This window comes from Rhea pennata, chromosome 21 (assembly GCF_028389875.1).
Source record: "Rhea pennata isolate bPtePen1 chromosome 21, bPtePen1.pri, whole genome shotgun sequence".
NCBI classification, from domain to species: Eukaryota; Metazoa; Chordata; class Aves; order Rheiformes; family Rheidae; genus Rhea; species Rhea pennata.
The window spans coordinates 8,571,708-8,593,231 of record NC_084683.1 but is presented as its reverse complement, the minus strand read 5'-3'; the positions used below and the strand labels follow the sequence as shown (position 1 = coordinate 8,593,231).

At 57.7% G+C, this 21,524-nt stretch overlaps 3 protein-coding genes across 5 annotated transcripts; 1 reads left to right on the top strand and 2 right to left on the bottom strand.

Annotated features, from left to right (window-relative positions):
- Positions 1–1,933: 1,933 nt before the first annotated feature.
- LOC134149794 (uncharacterized) lies at positions 1,934–4,142 on the bottom strand. Its single transcript, XM_062593037.1, has 2 exons — positions 3,888–4,142; positions 1,934–3,061 (listed from the first exon to the last, which is right to left on the bottom strand). Exons 1-2 carry the CDS (start codon positions 4,136–4,138, stop codon positions 2,626–2,628), a joined length of 687 nt encoding a protein of 228 aa, XP_062449021.1. The 5' UTR covers positions 4,139–4,142; the 3' UTR covers positions 1,934–2,625.
- Positions 4,143–4,452: 310 nt separating this feature from the next.
- On the top strand, positions 4,453–8,843 carry ATF5 (activating transcription factor 5). 2 transcript variants are annotated; one of them, XM_062593034.1, is made up of 3 exons: positions 4,453–4,523; positions 7,494–7,721; positions 8,192–8,843. In XM_062593034.1, the coding sequence occupies exons 2-3, from the start codon at positions 7,574–7,576 to the stop codon at positions 8,770–8,772; spliced, it is 729 nt and encodes a 242-aa protein (XP_062449018.1). In that variant the 5' UTR covers positions 4,453–4,523; positions 7,494–7,573; the 3' UTR covers positions 8,773–8,843. The 2 variants fall into 2 exon arrangements, with proteins under 2 accessions (XP_062449018.1, XP_062449017.1); XM_062593033.1 differs by lacking the exon at positions 4,453–4,523 and adding an exon at positions 6,620–6,704.
- On the bottom strand, positions 8,830–21,326 carry LIG1 (DNA ligase 1). Of its 2 annotated transcripts, XM_062592997.1 has the most exons (27): positions 21,260–21,326; positions 20,101–20,145; positions 19,780–19,885; positions 18,965–19,079; positions 15,519–15,617; positions 15,228–15,377; positions 14,967–15,078; positions 14,650–14,748; positions 14,365–14,421; positions 14,122–14,294; positions 13,818–13,984; positions 13,504–13,580; positions 13,256–13,347; positions 13,069–13,168; positions 11,668–11,753; positions 11,478–11,593; positions 11,308–11,403; positions 11,013–11,123; positions 10,808–10,879; positions 10,521–10,665; positions 10,295–10,377; positions 10,017–10,169; positions 9,882–9,935; positions 9,659–9,802; positions 9,483–9,575; positions 9,260–9,373; positions 8,830–8,967 (listed from the first exon to the last, which is right to left on the bottom strand). In XM_062592997.1, the coding sequence occupies exons 1-26, from the start codon at positions 21,274–21,276 to the stop codon at positions 9,293–9,295; spliced, it is 2,643 nt and encodes an 880-aa protein (XP_062448981.1). In that variant the 5' UTR covers positions 21,277–21,326; the 3' UTR covers positions 8,830–8,967; positions 9,260–9,292. The 2 variants fall into 2 exon arrangements, with proteins under 2 accessions (XP_062448981.1, XP_062448980.1); XM_062592996.1 differs by having other exon boundaries at positions 8,830–9,373.
- Positions 21,327–21,524: the final 198 nt, after the last annotated feature.

Here is a 21,524-nt window from a genome sequence, read left to right as displayed (position 1 = left end):
CAGACATTGATAAGATCCCCCCTCAGTCTTCTTTTCTTCAGGCTAAACAGGCCCATCTCTTGCAGCCATTCCTCATAGAGCAGATGCTCCAGCCCTCCAATCATCCTTGTAGCCCTATGCTGGACTCTCTCCAGTAGATCCATGTCTCTCTTGTGCTGGGGAGCACAGAACTGGACACAGTACTCGAGATGACGCCTCACCAGGGCTGAGTAGAGGGGCAGGATCACCTCCCTCAACCTGCTGACAACACCCTTCCTAAGGCACCCCAGGATATCATTGGCCTTCCTGGCCACAAGGGCATGTTGTTGGCTCATAGTCAACTTGTTGTCTATGGCCCCTGCAAACTCACAGCCCCTTCCCCTGCTGCCTAAAGCCCTCATTCCCATCAACTCCACAGTGTCTTCAGAATCATATTCTTGCAATCCCCCCTTCCCTACAGCCCGGGTCCCCTTAAGCCCCCCAGCTCCCAGACCCATTAATCTCACGGTCCTCTACAACCTGAAAGCCAAACAGTTCCACGGCCTCACAGCTCAATACAGAACCACAGCCCCCCAAAATCTCTTCCTCTACAGTCCTATAACCCCCAAACCTCTTTCAATCCCACAGCACCTACCCCTACAGCCCTCTTCAACCCTGTGGCCCCATTCCCATCAACCCCACAATCCCCACCTTTCCCCAAAACCCTGAAGACCTCACAGCCCCCTGCAGACCCAGGGTTTACAGAGACCCCTGCCCCATAGAAGCCCCCAACCCTCCTTTCCCACTACATACTTTCTGTGGGATGCACTCTCACACATGGAGTGCAGCACTCAAGCAATGCAGGAGGAGCTGGCAGCTGTATGCCTCGCACACAAGCTACACTGGCCACAGTGCACACAGCTTGGTGCCCATGAGGCATGAAACCTACTTGCAGAGCCATCTGGCATCATAAACCCCATGCTCATCCATAAAATCTTGCTGAGTGTTGTGATACCTGCTCCCTACAGTCGAGCAGGGGAGAATGCTGCCAAGGGCATGTGGGTAATGGCTTTTCTGCCAGGACATTACAGGACACTCAGAAGGCTCCACTGGGGAAGAGACTGATATTTTTAGGGAGGCAACAGGCCATGGGCTGCTTTACATGTGACGTGTCGGGTATAGGACCTCTGCAATGGATTCTCAATGGAAATCTTGGGAATAGTGTGGTGCAGGTGGGCCAAGTACAGCTTTTCACTTCAAGGCTGAGGGATGCAAGTTCAGAGCTATTGATGGGATTTGAAATGTTGATTGATGGGAAAGGTGCTCAGGAGGGAAGAATGGAAAACAATAGAGGTGGGGAGGAGTGGAGTTGAGATGTCCACTCCCATCAGCGGTGGAGAAATGCAAGAAACAAGTGAGTGGATTAGAGGGGCAGATCAGGAAGCTTCATTTAGATGTATGGCAATGTGGGAAAGGGTCATGTGCCATTGGCGGGTTCAAATTGAACAAGTTCACAAACCAAGTGGCAATTTGCAAGGCGCGGGCAGCCTCAGTGACTAAAGGCTGGGGCACTTGCAAGGATGGTGTTAAGGCAGCTTTGACCAGAATTAAATGGTGTGACCACGGACCCTGGACCTGAGCTCCCTGCTAACAGTGGGCATGGCATCATCAGGCTGTCCTAGCCCTGCTGGCTACTCTTAGTGATGTCCAGACACTCGCAAATGAATTGAGAACTGCAAGATGTGCCTTGCTTCTTTGAGGACAACAAGGGTGCAGGGGCAGTGAACACACAGGATCAGGTCAAACATGCACTGGAAAATGTAGCTAGCACCATTTCCTGACTACAGATATCTAGAAGGATTTATATGGAAACATTAAACTTATTAATGATGGTGGGTAGGCAACAGGGACCACCACCACTGAAGATGCACGGGACTCACAAAAGCCAGATGAAGATACCAAGTAAGGCAAATGCTGGTGATTGCTGATGACAAACTTTATGCTCAGCAGCAGGCAAGACAGGAAAAAGGAACTTAAATGCCCAATACAATGAAAAGATACCCCACATTTCATTTCATTCTGTGCAGTTCAGGCATTGCCCCAGCATGTGCAAGCAGGTGGCTGGAGATACAAGACGTAAGGATGAGGATCACAGGGCACAGCAGGTGACGAACTACCTGGGGATTCCCCAAAGGGACCAAAGGGTGTCACATCCCAAATCACATGGGACTAGGGGAGGAAGACCCACCCCCACCACTGAGATTGTTGTTCTTCCAGCACAGCACAAGAGGTGCTGGCAGTTGGCCTTAGCCCTTACTCCACCTTGACGGGGTCTCCTTGTGCCCAGGTTGAGAGATTGGCAATAATAAGGAGCTCCTACCCTGCTACAGCTCTGCTATAGTGCAGAGTCTTTGTGCTTTGAGCACTGGGCACACAGAGGGCTATTTGGGACTGGGGTTGTGGGACTTTAGGGTGCAGGGGGCTTCCTAAGATGAGGACTGTGGGACTGCAGAGGGACAGGGAGCTATGAGAGATGTGGTCTGTGGGGAGTAGGGGGCTGGGAGAGATGATGGGCTATATGGGCCAGCGGCTATGAGAGATGGGGGCTGCTCGGGAAGGGAATATGGGGTTGGTGTGTTGGAAGGAGGGCAGGCACCATCCCCAGCCTCACAGCTCTGTGGATGTTTTCTCCTCCAGGAGGATGGTGAGGATGGCTTTGGCTGCGTTGGACATGGTGGCAGTGATACGGATGTTATCCTTGGTCACCTGCAGAGGGGACTGGTAATGTGAGAGCTTCATCTTCTGGAAGCAAGCTGTCTGCTCTAACTGGGGACATTTAATCATATTCCTGAAGAGCTCCTCCATGTTGCTGAGCTCCTCGCTGATTGGCAACAGCTTCAGGCCAAACTCAATGCAGTAGAGGTTGTAGTCAAAGGGGTTGGAGAACATGATGGCTAAGCAGGAGGTGCCCACATCATAGACCAGGAGCCCCGCACTGCCACGCAGACTGTATGACTGCTTCACAAAGATGCACTTCCCTACAGTGCCAGGTGGAATCTGCAATGGTGGTGGGTGGTGGCTGTGGCCACTGAAGCAGTAGCTCCTGTTGGGGAGACAGATAGAGAGAGTGGGGTTGGGGGACACCAGGAATGGGATATCCTGGTGGCTTCCACCCTAGTGAGCAGAGGTACTGGTGGGGGGGTAGGGAGTATGGTCAGGGATAGGGGACACAACGATGGGACACATCCCCTCTACAGGGACCACTGGGTTTTCCTCCCCAAGTGCAGGTACAGGGCTGCATCACTGCAGGCACCAAGGGGAGGGTGTCAACCAAAGAGACACTGGGGAAAGGAGATGCGCTGAATCTTCTGCAAATTTTCAAAAAAAAAAAAAAATCTCCATTTTCTCCTGCCCCCTTGAACTCTTCTGGGCATGTTACAGACTGCTGGGGTCAACATTTCTGCCAGCCCTTTGGGAGTCGAAGGGGCTGGGGGGCACCACAGGACCTGAGGCCATGGGACATGCCTCAGGGATGGGAGAGGCCCCCAGCCCCATGCAGGGCAGCAGCCAGAGGCCGTGCACATCCAGCGGCACAGGGGACACAGCCTCAGCTCCCCCTTGTGGCACCCAACGTTTCCCAGAGGAGAGAACAACCCGATTTGGAGGCACAGGGATTTGGGCCGGGAGGAAGCTATTTATTTGTGGTGAGGACATTTCCCAAGCACAGACTGTGAAAAGGAGACGGACTGTCACAGGGAAGGGCTAAGGGATGAAGAAGACCAGAGTAGCACAGCAGTAGTAACTCAGCCAGCTTGGCTTTTCCTGGCTTTGCAGAGCGGAGAGAGACAGTGGAGGAGCTGGGGGTTGTTGGGTAGCTTGTAGGAACAGCAGGAGGCAAGTGTATCTGGGGAGGGCTCTGGGGACATTACCTGGGGTTTCGGAGAGTGTCAAGCTTCAGGTTGTTGGTGATCTCGATGATCACGCACCGTTTCGCTGGCACATCCTGCAACTGGTGCTCAAAGCCTTCTGCCATCGGGGCCCACCACAGAAGGGTTGTGATGGAGAGGCTGCTCGAGAGGAGAGGCTGCTTGAGAAGGAATGGGGCCAGGAGGGAGAGAGATTGAAAGCAAAAGGAAGAAAGTGAAAGGTAGGTGGCTTTGGAGCTGACTCTGAGCCACATAACCCCCTCAGGGAAGGAGGAGGCACGAGGAGGCTTTTTAAGTCTTGTATAGCACTTGGGGTGGGACCAAGTGCCTCCTCCCACATCCCGGGGGGAGAACATGAGCTCCAGAGCCACTGCAGGGATGAGGTGCCCCATTTCCCATACCCTGTGGCTCCGTGATGCCAACACACATCATTAAGCTTATTAAGGATGGTGCGCAGGGAACAGGATCCACTGCCTTTGAAGATGTGGGGGGCTCCCAAAAAGCTGGGCGGCAGTACCAAACAAGGCTGCTCATGGCAAACTTCACACTGAAGTTCTGAGGGGAAGAAGTGCCTCTCTCCACCCCACCAGAGCTCCTACTGGCTGCCTCGTACAACTCCTGCCTCCCACTGGACATCAGGTGCATCTATCTCTGAATTCCATCTAGCCCCGTCCCTCCCCCTCCTCCCTGCCACCCTTTACGCCTTTGGGGTTGCTCCACCTCCTCTACCCTATCCCTCCTCCAGACCCACCCCCTTATTAACCTTCCCCACTCACTGCCCTTGGCTCCACCTCCACCCTTAGTTTGGACCCCACCCCCAGAAGCAAACCCTGTAGCCACTGTAAGCTCAAGCTCCATGGGAAGTCTCTGCCTTCCCATTAAGCCCCACCCCTTCTTCCCCGTGCCCCACCCTTCACACCCATCTGGGTGAGGAGCTATGAGGATCAGGGGACACCCATGTGTGCTGCAGGGGAGAGGTGGGATGCCACTGGTCCTGGGGACACCCCATGGGGAGGGGTATTGAGGGCTAGAAGGCACAAGGAGCCCCATGTATGTGGCAGAACATGCCATGGAGCAGGGGTGACCCCCATGTTTGAGGCAGGTGGTAGTTGGGAAGATCATGGGGCAAGAGGTGCCATGGGGCAGGGGGGCCCTCTTGTACAAGGGTAGGAGTAATGGGGTTGCAATGGGGAAGGGAGGATCCACATGTATGTGGCAAGGAAGCTGGGAACTGGGGGCTATAGGGGACCTCACGGATGACACAGGAGGTGCTGGGTGCTGTGGGGCATGAAGGGCCCCCATGTATGGGCCAGCAGTTGCTAGAGAGGTATAGAATATGAGGGACTCCTATGTATAGGACAGGGGGTGTTGGGGAGGTCCATGGGGCAGAGGAGACCACCACATATGAGGCAGATGGTGCCACAGGGCCTGGGGACCCTGAGGTATGGGGCAGGGATACTGGAGGGGGGGGCTGGTATGTGTGCACCCCTATGAGTGCACGTGCGGGTGGAGGCGTCCATAGGTGCGTGTATGTGGATGTGGTAGTGCACACAAGTACATATGTGTCAGTGTGTGTGCAAGTCCACATGTGTGCAAACACATGTAGATGATTGACCCACCACCACCGAGCAAGGCTCCCCAATGGGAGCAGGACCAGGCCAGTGAGGGTGCCCAGGCCTCCAGCCCTCATTCCCCCACCCCCTACCCACAGTGACAGTGGAGAGGGGAGGTGGTAAAGGGGTAGGGCAGGAGAGCAGGGAGGGGGGACCCAGGCATCCTACAGCTGGGTGTCCCCCAGGGAGGTCACCAAGGAAACGGATGGGTGTTGCCATGGAGATGCCGCAGGATGAGGCTGATGGGTAGCAGCTAGGGCCTTCCTGGGTCCCCCAAGAGAGGGGACACAGCTCGGGGTGGGAGTTGCACCTCTATGCCTCCCCCACTGGCATCAGGGCCTCCAGTGATCACTCCCTCTCACCCACCCCTTGTGGGGCTCGGAGTGCATAGCCCAGTATCAAGGGAATGCAGGGGTCCTGGTGCCCTAGGGGTCCCATAGCCGAGGGGGGGGGGGGGGGCGTGTCAGTGCCTAGGGTGCATAGCCTGGTACCCATGGGGTGCAGGAGTCCTGGTGTCCAGGGGGGTCCTTTAGTCCAGGGAGGTCTCAGTGCCTGAGGTGCATAGCCTGGCACCCATGGGGTGCGGGGGTCCCAGTGCCCAGGCGGTCCCTCTAGGTGGGGGGCCCAACCTGGTACCCACGGGGTGCAGGGGTTCTGGTGTCCCATAGTCAGGGGGGGTCCCAGTGCCCAGGGTGCAGAGCCTGGTGCCTGGGGATGCAGGGGTCCCAGTAGCTCAGGGGAAGGGGTCTGGTACCCGAGTGCATAGTCCAGTATCCAGGGGGAGTGCAGGGGTCCCGGTGCCCGGGGGGGGACCTGATGCATCGGGACAGTGCAAGGACCCGCTGCCTGGAGGTGGGGACTGGGTGCCCCGGTCCTCGGAGGTGCCCGGAGGTGCAAGTCTGATGCCCAGAGGAAGGAGTGTTGGCAGGGTGAGGAGGAGGTTGCGCAGGGCTCTGGGCCCCCCAGGAGGGCTCTGTGCACCGTTCCCTGCCTCGGAGGTGCCCGGGGCTGCCGGTGCCCAGGCTGCAGCTGATGCAACCGGGCTGCAATCCGGCCGGGGGCGGGGCGGGGCGGCCGCCGCTATAAGGCACCGGCTCTGCCCACCCTCCCCCCACCACCACCTCTGGCATCGCCACCGGCCCTGGCCCCGCCATGGCCCTCTAGACCCCTCCAGCCGCCCCCCTGCGCCCCGCGCCGCCGCCATGGAGTGAGTCTGCGCCCCGGACCCCCTACCCCAACCCCAACACCCCTTGTCTTCTTCCCTCCCCCCCCCCCCAGCCACAAGGACCTCTTGTATCCCCGGGTATCGCCCTCCCCCCCATCCCCAGCACTGGCCCCCCCCCCTCCAGTCACCCCTCGGCACTGGGATGGGACCCCCTCCCTTGGGCACCCCTGTGCACCCCAATCCCCCCCCCCCACTGGGCACCAGTACCCCCAGGGCACCCCCCTGCTACCCAGGCCCCCCACCCTGCTCTGGGCACCATCCAACCCCCACCCCCACACCATGTACCCTGCCACACACCCACCCTGGACAGCACCCAGTGCCTCCTGGATGTGCACAGTGCACCCTCCCTCCCCCATAGAGCTGAACACCTTGGGAGGTGCTCCCCCCACCCATACAGCCAACAGTACCCTATGGAGGTACATGGAGTCTCTCCCGCAGAGCTCCCAGTGCCCCATGGAGGTGCTCCCCCCCACCATATACTGCACTGAGCACACTGAGGTGCTCTGCTGGACAGCACCCAGCATCCCATGGAGGTGCTCCCCCCACCCTTAGGGCACGTAGTACCCCACGAGGACCACAGCACCCCTCAGAGGTGCATGATGCCCCCTCAATGCAACATCCACCACCCCACAGATGCCCAAAACACACTCCACATAGCACCCCATGGAGACACATGGAACTCCTGACCCCATACAGCACCCTACATCCCATGCAGCCCTACTGCACACCCCATCCAGGGGGTCCTGCCGTCAGCACCCTGTCCCCTGTCAGGTCACCGTGCCACACGGCGCCATGCCCCGGCCCTGTGCCCAGCCGCACCGTGGCCACGCTGAGCCTCCGCACACACCACCATGTCCCTGCTGGCCCCGCTGCACCTGGCCCCGGGCCTGGCCCAGGAGGGCACCCTGCTCCCAGCTAGCACCCTGCCCTGGCGGGCAGCCGTCCACGAGCAGCCTGGCACAGTCCCAGAGGGGCCCTTCACACAGGGCACCCTGGCAGGTATGTGGGGCACCACGTGGGGCAGGCCTGGCTGGAGGGCAGCAGGATGGCCATCAGACAGGCAAAGGGGTTAGCTGCAGGTCTAGGACAGATAAGTGACCGAGCTGGGGCGATGCGGCAGAGAGGGCTAGGGCAGGGGGTGTGGGACAGATGGAGGCAGAGCTGGGGATATAGGGCAGGGAGGATGAGGCTGATGTGGGGCTGAGCTGCAGGTGTGGGGCAGAGGATGTGGGACAGATGGGGGGGGCAAAGCTAGGGCAGGGGGGAATGGGGCAGAGCTAGGGGTATGGAGCAGAGGGCTGGGGAAGAGGGTATAGGGCAGGGAGGGAGACAAAAGCTGGGTGATTTGGGGAAAGGGCGGATGGAAGGTGGGAGGAGGCCTGGGGCAGAGCTGGGTGATTTGGGGCAGGGATATGGGGTACGAGGCAGGAAAGGCTGCCCGCAATCCCCAAACCCCTACCGTCACCCAGGCCCTGGCTTCTCGGACTGGATGACGGAGAGGGTGGACTTCTCCTCTCTCCTGATGGAGCCGGGCACCAGCTCACCGCCTCCGGCCCCGCTTTCCGACCTGGAAGCCATGGCCTCACTGCTGAAGCGCGAGCTGGAGCAGCTGGAGGATTTCTTCCTGGAGGAGCCACTGGCCCCTGACCAGGCAGCCCCTAGCTCACCCGGCCCCCTCACCTTCCACTTCTCCTTCAGCGCCGAGCCCCTGGAGCTGGCCCCACTCAGCCCCCTCAACCCTAGCTGCCTGGAGCCACTTGCTCTCTTGGAGCCTCCAGCTCCCACACTGCTGGCTCCCAGCCCCATCCCGCTACCCCTCAAGGGAGACCGCAAGCAGAAGAAGCGGGATCAGAACAAGACGGCGGCCTTGCGTTACCGCCAGCGGAAACGGGCCGAGTATGAGGCACTGGGCGACCAGTGCCAGAGCCTGGAGGCCCGCAACCGGGAGCTCAAAGAGAAGGCGGACTCCATTGAGCGTGAGATCCAGTACGTCAAAGATCTCCTCATCGAGGTCTACAAAGCCCGGAGCCAGCGGCTTTGCGCCAGCTAAGGGGCCGAGGGAGTGGGCAGAGCTGTAGCGTTGAGTAGCATATAAAGGGCAATAAAAGGCATTTGCTGTGCTGCCCCTGGTCAGATGCAGAGCGTGGAGGCACAGCAGCAGTGTTTATTGGGGAGTGGGTGTACAGCCCTGGCCTGGAGCAGGAGGCATGTGGGGACCCTGAGGACAAATCCCGGGGTCCCTGTCCTGGAGAGAAACCACATACAATGGAGCAAGGTGAGGTTTTGAGGACGCTGTCCCGTGGGTGTACTCCAGAGATGGAGCACTCTCAGGAGGCTCAGACCCTGGGATCCCCTTCCCAGAGCAGGGAGTCACACACAGATGCCAGGGATGGAGTGAGACCTGGTCCCAGGATCCCTGTCCCCATTCAGAGTTGCATATATACCCCAGGGAAAAGCAGGGTCAGACCCTGAGATCTGCATTGTGGAGGGAGTCACATTTGCATCCCAAAGTCCCTGTCCCAGAGCTACGCATGTACCCCAGGCATGAGGTCTCCACACCAGCCATGCTGTTAGTAGAAATCCTCGTCCTCCCCTTTCTCAGTGAGCTGCTGGTTCTGGATCTGCTGCTGCTTCTTGTACAGCTCAGCCACCTGCAAAGAGCGGGGAGAGGAGCCAATGAAGCTCATGGCCTCCCCCAGCTTTGCTCCACCATGGGGGTGGCTGTCCCCCTTCCCTTTCTTATCCCCCAAAGTGTGGCACCTGAGAGCTGCTGGTGGCCTCTTCCGGCTTCTTGTCCTCCCGTACACGCAGGAAACGGGGGAAGCGCAGCGAGATGCCTTTCTCCTCATCCACCTTGGGATTGGGAAAGATGGAGGGGCTGAGATAGCACCAGGGGGAACCAAAGGTCATTCCCCCTTTCCAGCATGCCAACTCACCAGGCCCACAGCTGCCTTGTAGACAGGGGAGATGGAGAGGTCACCACACTTCACCTCCCAAACCTGCACAGCTGCCAGCCAATGGTCGGGCGCTGCTCCGCTGTCCCAGCGGTAGTAGGGCCGTGGCTGGGCCAAGACGTGATCCTGAGGGGCAGAGGGGATGAGGTCAGGGACCAGCCTGTGCTCAGGTCCTCCTCGCAGCTTGGGGAAGCCAGTACAGTACCTTGAGAAAGTCATAGTGCTTCTCCAGGCTCTCCTCTGTGAAGCCAGTCCCAATCTGCACAAGAGAGGCAGGTATGGTTACAGGCTGCTCCAGCCACACCTCCCACCCCCAACAAGATTCTACCACGGTGCCCACCTTGCAAATGCTCTGGTACTCTTCACTCTCCTCATCATAGCACGCCAGCAGGAAGCCCCCATACATGCCCACACGCTTGCCCTTCCCCAGGTAGGCACCGATGACCACCAAGTCCAGCGTATCCCCCACTCCTTCCAGGTAATCCTTCTTCAACTGGAGAGAGAGGCACCAGCATCAGACAGGTCAGCTGGGCCCCATTTATGGCTCCTGCAAGCCCAGGAGGGAGTGGGGGAGGGGGAGGTCCCACCTCACTCTGTCCCCTATGCCAGGGCTTTTACCTTCAGCCACTTGTGGGATCGCTTTGCAATTTCATAGGTGGCATCCATGTCCAGCGTCTTCACCATGAGGCCCTCGCAGGAGTCTGGGGAAAGCCCACATTTATCCATTCCATTGGGGGATACCAGGCTAGGAGGGGGATATGACACCCAGCTTGGACATAGAGACCTCCTCATCACTGCCACATGCTCCGTCCCCCCACATCTTGTCTGAGCAGGGCCACCTCACCCCTGATGGACTGGTCCAAGAATTCAGAGATTTCCTCAGTGCTGCAGGCATCCATGGAGGTGGCAAAGAGGAATTCACCCTCCATCTCCACGAAGGACTCACGCAGCAGCTGTCGGCGCTTGGAGAAGGGCTCCTTCACCAGCGACTGTGGGGCAAGGGTAAATGTCACCCCACAGGGAAACACAGCAAAGCCAAGCACTGCAGGAGCACAGTACAGAGCAGGGGGACATGGAGCACGGCCAAGCGCGCCCGACAGGATGGAGGCCCGGGCAGGGGCATGCACTCACCTCCCCATTGAGGTACAGCATGTCAAAGGCGTACAGGCACACTTGCACTTTGATCTCAGCAGCCTCCACGTCCTGAGGTCATGGAGACAAATGAGGTTGTTGCCCAGCTCGAGCTGGGGACGAATCCTGCCTGTTCCCTACACAGGCCAAGCTGCCTCATGCCAGCACCAGCAGAGAGGCAGGGTGCTTCTGCCCACAGCTTTACCTTCCTCTTCCGTGTCATCAGCACCTGAAACGGCTGGATTTGCTTCTTCTCTGGGTCCCACGCGACAGCCTCTGCATCCAGGATGCACGACTGCACACTGGCCTTCTTCACCTGGGCCAAGTAACACTGGAGGTCAGCACTGGGGAAGGAAGGGGACGTACACGGCACTGGGGCGCCTAGCACCCTACACCTCAACAAGGCACCCAGCCATGGCGCCCACACATCAGGGAGAAAGATATCACTTCAACAGCACCCAAAGGTCCTGCCAGCTTCCTCCCTGAATATCGCTGCTTGCCTTGGGGATGCGGGTGATGATGTCGGGGTACTTGGAGGTGTTGTTCTCCTGGTTGCGGCTGTAGATGTACACGGCCCCATTCTCCAGGATGTGGATCTGGGGAGAGGAAGGGCGTTGCAGAAGGCTGGGCAGAGCTAGGGCCACCCTGAGGAGCACCCCACAAACCCCACCTGGGCTCGCTCGCCATCATACTTGTACTCGCAGGTAAAGGCCACCTCCTCGAAGCGTTTCAGGAGCTCCCCAACGCCTTTGGTGGGCTGGGCCAGCATGGGCTTCAGGGGGATCCCTGTGGGAGAGCTGAGGGGGTCAGGACCCAGCCAGGCCACACATCCCCCGCCCTATCCTGGGCTACTGCAGTACCTGGGGTGATCTTGCAGTGCAGGGGCAGACTCTCCAGCCCATGCTCCAGAAGCACAGGAATGATGACAGCATAGTTTGGCAGCTCACTGAAAAAAAAATAAGCCTGCTGTGAGCAAGCCCTAGCACCCAGCACCTGGGGACCCTTGCGCAGGTCTGCATGATGCAAGCTGCCTCAGGCCAGGGACAAGAAGCCAGGAGGGTGAGCCAAGGAACTGCATGGCAATAACAAGAGCCCATTTCCAGGGCTGCCCGGTTGAGCTCTACTCAGCTCTACATGATCCCTGGAGGTAGCAAAGCGGGGAGGAGAGGCCTGAATGGGAGCATCTTGACCCCGGGGAGAGAGACAAGAGGGACTCAGCTCTGAAGGAAGAACAGAAAGTCCATGATGATGGACAGGACACAGCACTGGAGGCAGATGCCTGCTCAAAGGCAAGCACCTATTGCTGAGATTAGATAGTCAGGGTGCTGAGAAAGCTCGGGCAAGGTCCCACCAAGCCTCCCTGCATTGACTGTTTTGCAATCACTGGCAGGGCAGAGCACTCAGAGCAGGAGGAAAGGCCAGCATGAGCAGTTGACTGTGTTCCTGTAGGTGTGAGGACCCTCTATTTAAGGGACTAGCCCTGACCGGAGCATGATAACAGTGTTTAAACTTGGACCACCACAGAATCGCCCTCACTCTCTCCCTCCTTCCAGTCTGCTGCACCAGTTCAATCAGTTCAGTAGCAAATGGCTCCTGTCTCCCAGCATAGCCCTCCTGAGATCCCATTGAGGAGATGGCTCAGTACTAGGAGGAAGAGGAGACTGTTGCCCTTCAGCCAGCATTACCTGCTATGTCATGAAGAGCAGGGAATAGCCCCAGCACAGATGCATGCCAGTTGCAGGCAGGGCTAGCCCAGGAGAAAGGCCTGTCTGCCCCACAAGAGGCTGTATGCCCAACAAGCCCCTCACCATATGATACAAGCACAGGCAAGAAAAGCAGCCCATAGGGAAGCACCCAGTGAATCAGTTTATCTCCATGTTAGCTAATGAGCCCAGGCAGAGGTCATTAAAAGTGATCGGAAGCAAAGCAAGCAGGTGAGGCAGCATGCCAAGACAAAGTCTTGCAAAGCCAGAGTCCCAGTTGCTCCTTGGCCAGGAGACCCGGCAGACTGGTGCATCACACTAGTGCCTGTCTGGGCTTCACCTTGACCGCATAGACAGTGGGAGGAGCTGGGTCTGATCTCCCAGTCAATCTGTCTCCCAAAGGTCCATGTTACCAGGCAGTGCAACAGGAACAGCAGCACTGGCCATCTGGCAAATAGAGGGGGATGGCACCAGCTGTTGGCCTCAGCACTAGCACAGAGCTGTGCTGCTGGACTGTCATCCCGTGCCAGTCACCAAGCCTGATGCCAGCAGACTCACCAAAAAGTCTGTTTGAGGATCTGACTCTGCTCTTCCAGCCAGGCTTTACGTGCTTCTGCAGACTTGCCCTGGCTGGCATCCACGACTGCTAGGGGCCACCCTGTGAGAAGGGAACAATCCCAGGGTCAAAGCCTGCCGGGGCCCTGCACGCCCAGTCTGGCCCTGCAAGGGCCTGCACTCGCCTCACCTTGTGCTGGGGGAGTCAGCGAGACAGCGTGGGCCAAACCCACCAGTACTGACTGCTCCGCCAGCCCAATGCGCAGCTTCCCGCTCAGTGACCTGCAACAGCAGGGGAGGACAGGCCATCAAGGGCGAGACCAGCTGCAACGGTGCCAAAACCACTTGGGGCCAAGCTGAAAGGGGTGGTGAGCACTCGCGAAGGGAGAAACATTGTCCTGTGCACAGCACAAGAGCAGGGCAAAAATCAAGACTCACCGCACAATGTAGCGAGCCTCGGAGTGGCGGCAGGCCACAAAGAGCCCCTTGATGATATCAATTTTCTTGTTCATTGACTGCAAGAGAGACAGCACAAGCAGGGACCCTGCTGGGGCTGCAAAGCCGCAGACAGGGATCAGGCCTTGCAAGTGATGCCACGCTCACAGCCAGGAAAAGGGCTGGACAAATCTATAGCCCAACCCAAGTCCTTCCCACAGGTCGGGCAGCAAGAGCTCTGAGCGGGCTGCGGCCACGTTCACAAGACACCCTGCTGCCCAACCAGGGGTTAGACCCTGCCTTCCAGCCCCACTCACGGCATTGCCCGTCATCCTGGCCATCTCCTGCAGCTTGCTGAGGACCCCAGCAGCGCTCAGCTTGGGTGGCGCAAACATGGTCCGCTGGTTGCTGCGGCTGCTCTCAGCCACCAGCCCTAGATCCCCCTTCTCCTGGGCCTCGCTCTTGATCTTCTCTAGCTGGCGGCCTGCCAGAAAGAGCTCTGTCACTTTTCACTGGTCACTCCTGTGGCTCTCTGCTCTGGCTCAGAGCTGGTTGGGGAAGATCCTAGGGACTGACTGGGGGCTCCAGAGCCACATCCTGCACTGGCAGTTCCCCCTTTACCTGTGGCCTGTGCAACAGCCTTCATGAGGATGCTCTCTCCAATGCCCAGCTCGAGCCCCTCATAGGCAGGGCCCAGGCGGTTCAGGCAGAGGTAGACGCAGGCCAGGAGGTCAGATGGTGACAGGGCAATGACTGAGCGCAGGAAGTTGCTCAGGGTCTCAATATTCTTCAGGCTAGGGGTGGAAGGGAGTTAGCCAAGAGGACAAATCACCAATACTCCCCACCACAGAGACAGGGCCTTACCGGGCAGAGACTTCCTCAATGCGCTCAAAGGTACGAGCCACAGCCAGGTAGGGGACTCTGGAAAGACATATGGGGCCAGGAGCACAGCCAGGCCAGTGGACACACAGGAACAGACAGCCCCCAACCTGCTTTCCCTGCAGGCCCAGGACTCCTGGGTCCTCCTAACCTCTGAAAGTAGCCAGACAGGCCCCAAGAAGAGGCAAAAAAGCCCCCAGGTCCTAGCCCACAGGGCATCTGCCACATCAAACCCACCTGGTACCACTATGCTGATCTCAGCACTCTTACCTCTGCCCGGGAGCCCAGCAGGCATCATGAATAGGGTGATAGTTGCTCTTGGATGGGTTGTACTGGGCCGGATCCAGAGGCTCAGCAACCTGGGAGAGACTGCAAGGACAGAGTGAGGCTCTTTCAGGGCCTGAGTCCTCGTTGTGCCCTGGCACAAGCACACTCAGCAACCCTGTATCCCCTGCTGCACTGGCACCACCTTTTTCCCCCAGCTCTGGGGACAGATTCTGCACCCTAAGGGACAGGACTAGAGCAGAGCATCAGGATTGATCCAGGTTTCCCTTATCTGGCCCAAGCACCCTGCATGACCTCCATACCTGCTTGCAGTCCCGTTGGTGCCTTCAACACTGGCAGAGGCTGAACCTTTGGGGGCTGACATCTTCAGGGCTTCATTTTCCTCTGCCTTTGTCCTTGATCCCTTCCTGGGGGCTAGGTGAGAGGAATCAGGGAGAGGTGTCTAATGAGGGGGAATGGCTGCTGTGCTCCCCATGTAGTGCCAGGATACCCCCAACTACTCAGAGGCAGCTACTGGGTCCCACCACCAGGCTCACTATACCCATCTGCTGCTTCCTGCTCACCAAAGAAGTCAGCAACAGCTTTGCTGGGCTTCGGCAACTCTGACGTCTGGACCTCCCTGTCTCTGTTGCCATCTTCTGCCTCCTCAGCCTCCTCTGGGCTCTGATCTCTCCCATCCTGCATCTCCGTGCTATCTGATTCACACCCGTCTCCTGTAGATGCCCAAAGCAGACGTGTTAGGCTCAAAGCTCCAGGACCAGCACTCTCACTTCCACAGTGCAGCAGCTGCAAATGGACCCTGAACACTGTCCAGGGAGCACCAACTATCCAACCCATTCCAGTGCCACACTCACCTGGCTCTTCCCTCCACCGCTTGGGATCGGGCTCCACGTCATGCCCATTCTCCACACAGCTTGCCAGCTTCATTTTGCGCTTGGAGACTTGCTTACGAGCTGAGTAGCAGGAAAAGAGCAGAAATTAGTAACGGCTGCTGGTTCATGGGGCCTTTGAGAAGGACAAGACATGGAACGATCAGGCATGTATCTCCAGAGCTGAGGAAGCCAGCAAGAGATATCTAATCTACAATACTGTAGTCAATAAAATACAACTCAGGTTGGGGGGCCTCCAACAGGTGCATGCAGCTGGGGATGTGCATTTGGGATGTGGCTATGAGGGACCCCCATACACCCTTCCTGGGAAACCTGCAGGCATGTTTACCTTTCTGAAAGGCCTGTACACCAATGAACGCAGCATGAGGAAGAAAGAGGAGAAACTGGAAATCTGTGTGTGGTCACGGGGTCATGATCTCATTGCAATTACAGAGACATGGTGGGATAGTTCACATGACTGAACACTGTCGTGGATGGCTATGTGCTTTTTAGGAAAGACACGCCAGGAAGGCGAGGTAGTGGAGTTGTTCTTTGTGTGAGAGAGCAACTAGAATGCACTGAGCTCTGCCTAGGGGGGAGGAGGAGGCAGTCAAGAGCCTATGGGTAAAGAAAGATCAAAGGGCAGGCTAACATGGGGGACACTGCTGTGGGTGTCTACTACAGGCCACCTGACCAGGAAGAGGAAGTCGATGAGGCCTTCTATAGGCAGCTAGAAGTAGCCTCACAATCACAGACCCCGGTTCTCATGGGAGACTTCAAACACCCTGACATCTGCTGGAGGGACTACACAGCGAGGCACAAACAGTCCAGGAGGCTCCTGCAATGCATTGATGATAACTTCTTGTCACAAATGGCGGAGGAGCCTACAAGGAAGGGGTCCTGCTGGATCTTGTCCTAACCAACAGAGACGAACTGGTCAGAGATGTGAAGGTCAGGGGTAGCCTTGGCTGCAGTGACCACGAGATGGTGGAGTTCAGGATCCTGCAGGAAACACGTAAGGAAGGAAGCAGGATTGCAACCCTAGACTTCAGGAGAGTGGACTTTGGGCTCTTCAGAGGCCTGCTTGAAGGAATCTCATGGATTAAGGCCCTAGAAGGAAAGGGGGTGCAGGAGAGCTGGCTAGTATTCAAACATCACTTCCTCCAACCTCAAGAGCAGTGCATCCCTATGAGTAAGAAGTCTAGCAAAGGGGGAAGGAGACCTGCATGGATGAGCAAGGAGCTCCTGACAAAACTCCAACAGAAGAAGAAAGTACACAGAATGTGGAAGAGGGGACAGGCTACTTGGGAGGATTATAAGAATGCTGTGAGAGTATGCAGAGAGGCAACGAGGAAGGCTAAGGCCCATTTGGAATTGAGTCTGGCAAGGGATGTGAAGGACAAAAGGAAGGGCTTCTTCAAATATAGCATAGCAAGAGGAAGACTGGGAAAAATGTGGGCCCACTACTGAATGGAATGGGGGTCCTGGTAACAAGGGATAAGGAGAAGGCAGAATTACTGAATGCTTTCTTTGCTTCAGTCTTCACTGCTAAGGGCAGCCCTCAAGAATCCCAGAGCCTGGAGGCAAGGGAGAAAGTCTGGAGAAAGCAAGACTTTCCTTTGGATTACTGATCTTCTAGGCAAGCTTGACATTCAAAAACCCATGGGCCCTGATGGGATGCACCCACGGGTACTGAGGGAGCTGGTGGATGTTGTTGCCAGGATGCTCTCCATCATCTTTGAAAGGTCCTGGAGAACTGGAGAGGTGCCTGAGGACTGGAAGAAAGCCAATGTCACTTCAGTCTTCCAAAAGGGCAAGAAGGAGGACCCAGGCAACTAGAGGCTGGGCAGCATCACCTCTACCCCTGGAATGGGGATGGAACAGCTCATTCTGGATGTCATCTCCAGGCATATGGAGGAAAAGAAGGTGATCAGGAGTAGTCAGCGTGGATTCACCAAAGGGAAATCCTGCTTAACCAATCTGATAGCCTTCTCTGATGGAATGACTGGCTGAGTAGATGAAGGAAGAGCAGTAGATGTTGTGTACCTTGACTTCAGCAAGGCTTCTGACACTGTGTCCCAAAACATCCTCATAGGCAACCTCGGGAAGTGTGGGTCAGGCAAGTGGACAGTGAGGTGGATTCAGTACTGTTTGAAAGGCAGAGCTCAGAGGCTTGTGCTCAGTGGTTCAGAGCCTAGTTGGAGGCCCATGGCTAGTGGAGTTCCCCAGGGCTCAGTACTGGGTCCCATCCTGTTCAACTCATTCATCAGTGACCTGGATGAAGGGACAGAGTGCCTCCTCAGCAAGTTTGCTGATGATACCAAGCTGGGAGGAGTGGCTGATACACCTGAGGGCTGTGCTGCCATTCAGAGAGACCCGGACAGGCTGGGGAGTTTGGCGGAAGGGAACCTCATGAAGTTCAACAAAGGCAAGTGCAGAGTCCTGCAGCTAGGCAGGAACAACCCCATGCTCCAGTACAGGCTGGGGGGCTGCTGGAAAGCAGCTCTGCAGAGAAGGACCTGGGAGTGCTGGTGGATGACAAGTTGACCGCGAGCCAGCAATATGCCCTTGGGGCCAGGAAGGCCAATGGTATCCTGGGGTGCCTTAGGAAGAGTGTTGCCAGCAGGCTGAGGGGGGTGGTCCTGCCCCTCTACTCAGCCCTGGTGAGGACACATCTTGAGTACTGTGTCCAGTTCTGGGCTCCCCAGTACAAGAGAGACATGGATCTACTGGAGAGAGTCCAGCGTAGGGATACAAGGATGATTGGAGGGCTGGAGTATCTGCCCTATGAGGAACAACTGCAAGAGCTGGGCCTCTTCAGCCTGGAGAAGAGAAGACTGAGGGGGGATCTTATCAATGTCTATAAGTATCTGAAGGGAGGGTGTCAAGGGGATGAGCTAAACTCTTTTCAGTGGTCCCATGTGAAAAGACAAGAGGCAATGGGCACAAAGTGAACCACAGGAAGATCCACCTGAATATGAGGAGGAACTTCTTTCCTGTGAGAGCGACGGAGTACTGGCACAGGTTGCCCAGAGAGGTTGTGGTGTCTCCTTCTCTGGAGATATTCAAAGCCCGCCTGGATGCAACCTTGTCTAACATGCTCTAGGTGACCCTGCTTGAGCAGAGCTGTTGGATTAGATGATCTCCAGAGGTCCCTTCCAACCTTACCGATTCTGCGATTCTTTAGAATACCCACTCCAGGCTAAATCTTATTTTCCAGCACACAGCTGAGCAGAAAGAACACCTAAGGTAAGACTGCGGCAAAGCCCAGAGAGCCAAGATACAGCTGGATGTTTCAGGAGGTGCCAGCAACTGAGGCACCAAAGTATGGGGAAGCTGGGGCCAGATGGCACAGGGGAGGGTGGCCAAGACCACTGTGTGATGCAGCGAACCTGGCAGAGCTGCAGAGCCCAGGCTTAGTGGTCCCTCACCTGTCCTGCGCCGGGGGATGCCAGGGAGGGAGGCAGAGGAGTCATCAGCGGCTGAGGGGCTATCTTCAGCTGAGGAGGCGCTGTCAGGAGAAGAGCTATCCAGAGACGCAGCAGCCTGGCAGATGAGAAACAGTGTTATGGGCAGGTGCTGGAAGGATTAGGACTGGGCAGGGTACTGCATTCACCAGGACAGGGATTTACTGGTACAAGATGGGACAGGGTGCTAGATTCACCTGGATGGGATAGGACAGGGTCCTGAACGGACAGGATGGGACAGAACAGGGTGCTGCAGGCACCAGGGCAAAACTGGGAGGCCCTGTAGGCACCAGTAGGGGGTGAGGAGGCCCTAGGGGTTCCATAACGGGATGGGGAGGTGTGGAGGGACCAGGAGGGATCTGGGCAGGACAAGGTGAGATGGAGCCAGGTCAGGACCCTGAGGTGCAAAAGGAGCTGGGCAGGACTGGGAGAGGCACTGAGGCAAGACAGTGAGGCATCAGTACAAGATGAGTAGGTACTAGGAGGAGATGGGAATGTTGAGGGAGATACTGGGGTGGGATGGGGAGATGCTGAGGCAGGATGGAGAGGTACAGTGATGAGACCAGGAAGTGCCTGGGTTGACAGGCTAGAACCAGGACAAGACTGGGAGGTACTGGGGTGGGACTGGAGCAGGATGGGAAGGTGCAGAGTAGGACTGGGAGATGCGGATCAGGAGTAGATAAGGATGGGAAGGTGCAGGGCAGGACTGGAAAGTGTGGAACAAGAGCTGGGCAGGATGGAGTGGTGTGGCAAAGGACTTGAACAGGCCAGGCACTAACCAGCTGACAGGAGGATGGGGAGCCAGGGTTCTGCCCATCATGGTCCTGATGTCCCAGGGATGGAGATTCCTGCACAGGGTCCTCGCCCTGCTCCAGTGCAGGTGCCCTGTGAGGGAAGGCAGCTCAGGCCAGCTCCAAAACCTCTGGTCCTCCCTAAAGCACTCCAGATGTCCCAGCCCTCTCCATATTCCTCCAACCACCTCAGCCTTCCCTCAGCTCCCTCAGCCTTCCCTGAGCACCTGGAACCCCCCCCAAATCTCCTAACTCTCCCTGACTCTCCCAAACCCTCCCACTCCACCTCAAGTCCCCAGCCCCACTCACAGCACAGCGCAGGGGTCTGGCGAGCGGGCAGGCACAAAGAACGACCTGGAGGAGAGGCATGGTCAAGGAGGTCAGACTGAACCAGGGCTGAGGACGCCACCACACTGGCCAGTACCAGTACTGGGACACCACCAAGCCAGGCACTGCTGGAACCTGAACACCATCAGGCAGGCAGAATCTGTACTGGGACACTGCCAGGCCAGACTGTACCAGTAGAGCACCAGGCCAGGCAGTACTGATACTGGGACACCACCAGCCTAGGCAATACCTGTACTGGGACACTACTGAGCCAGAAAATATCGGTACTGGAACATCGTCCAGCCAGGCAGTACCAGTACTGGAACACTACCTGGCCACACAGTCCTGGTATTGCGACAACACCCAGCCAGACAGTAATACCAGCACCCAGCCAGGCTGGTACCAGGACACCACCAGGCCAGGCAGTACCAGCACTGCAACATCACCAGGCCAGGCAGTGGCAGGACCCTGCCAAGACAGACAGCAATGGTACTGGGACACCACTGGGCCAGGCAGTACCAATACTGGACACCAGCAGCTTAAGTGGTACTAGTACCAGCACACTGTCCAGCTGGGCTGTAGCAGGACTGAGGTGCCATCCAGCCAGGCAGTACCAGCACCCTGTCAGGCTGGGCAGTACCGGTACTGTGCACTGCCAAATCAGGCAGTACCAGTACTGGTATAATTGGTACCAGGACACCAGTAGGTTGGGCAGTACCAGCACTGAGGCACCACCTAGCCAGTCAGTGCCGAAACAGGCAGTGCCAGGACACTGCCAAGCAGGGCAGTACCGGTACCAGGACACTGCCGGGCCGGGCAGTACCAGCATCAGGATACTACTGACTCTCGCAGTACCAATACTGGGAAACCGCTGGGCTGGCCAGTACCAAGACAGTCTCGGCAGCAGGAACCCTGCCAGGCCAGGCAGTACCAGCACCAGCTCTGGGACAGTACCGGGTCGGACAGTATCAGTACAAGCCGGGGTGGGGGTGGGGGGGGAAGCGGGGAGCCGGTACCGGGGACGGCACCAGCGGCGGGGGAGGGAGGAGGGCGATGCCGCGGAATGGTCTCCGACAGAGAGACCCGGTTCGGCTTCCGGTCCCGGTCCCGGTCTCGGTCCCGGTCCGGCGGAGCCACTCACGTGATGCGCCGCTGCATGGCGCACACCGTCCCGCGCTGCCGCCTCTTTCGCGGGGAAAAAATCCAACCCGCCCTGATGTCACTGCCGGCGGCGGATGCGGGCCGGAAACCGCGCGCAGGACGCTGGGAAACGTAGGCAGCGGGGCATGCTAGGAAGCGCAGGCCCGCTGCGCCGGGAGCGCAGCGCCGCACCCTGCGGCTGCCGCAGGGCATGCTGGGAGGTGTGGCCTAGCCCTAGGACCCCCCCTCCCCGCAGGGCATGCTGG

What these genes read in the sequence shown, in the direction of transcription:
- LOC134149794 (XM_062593037.1), bottom strand. Translation starts at nt 4,138, where the DNA reads ATGTGGCTCAGAGTCAGCTCCAAAGCCACCTACCTTTCACTTTCTTCC. An exon ending in GACACTCTCCGAAACCCCAG is followed by an intron (nt 3,062 to 3,887) that starts GTAATGTCCCCA and finishes TCTCCCCAACAG; the next exon opens with GAGCTACTGCTTCAGTGGCC.
- LIG1 (XM_062592996.1), bottom strand. An exon ending in CATCCCCCGGCGCAGGACAG is followed by an intron (nt 15,618 to 18,964) that starts GTGAGGGACCAC and finishes CCTGCTACTCAG; the next exon opens with CTCGTAAGCAAGTCTCCAAG. An exon ending in AGCTGTTGCTGACTTCTTTG is followed by an intron (nt 15,079 to 15,227) that starts GTGAGCAGGAAG and finishes CCTCTCACCTAG; the next exon opens with CCCCCAGGAAGGGATCAAGG.
- ATF5 (XM_062593034.1), top strand. Translation starts at nt 7,574, where the DNA reads ATGTCCCTGCTGGCCCCGCTGCACCTGGCCCCGGGCCTGGCCCAGGAG. An exon ending in CACACAGGGCACCCTGGCAG is followed by an intron (nt 7,722 to 8,191) that starts GTATGTGGGGCA and finishes ACCGTCACCCAG; the next exon opens with GCCCTGGCTTCTCGGACTGG.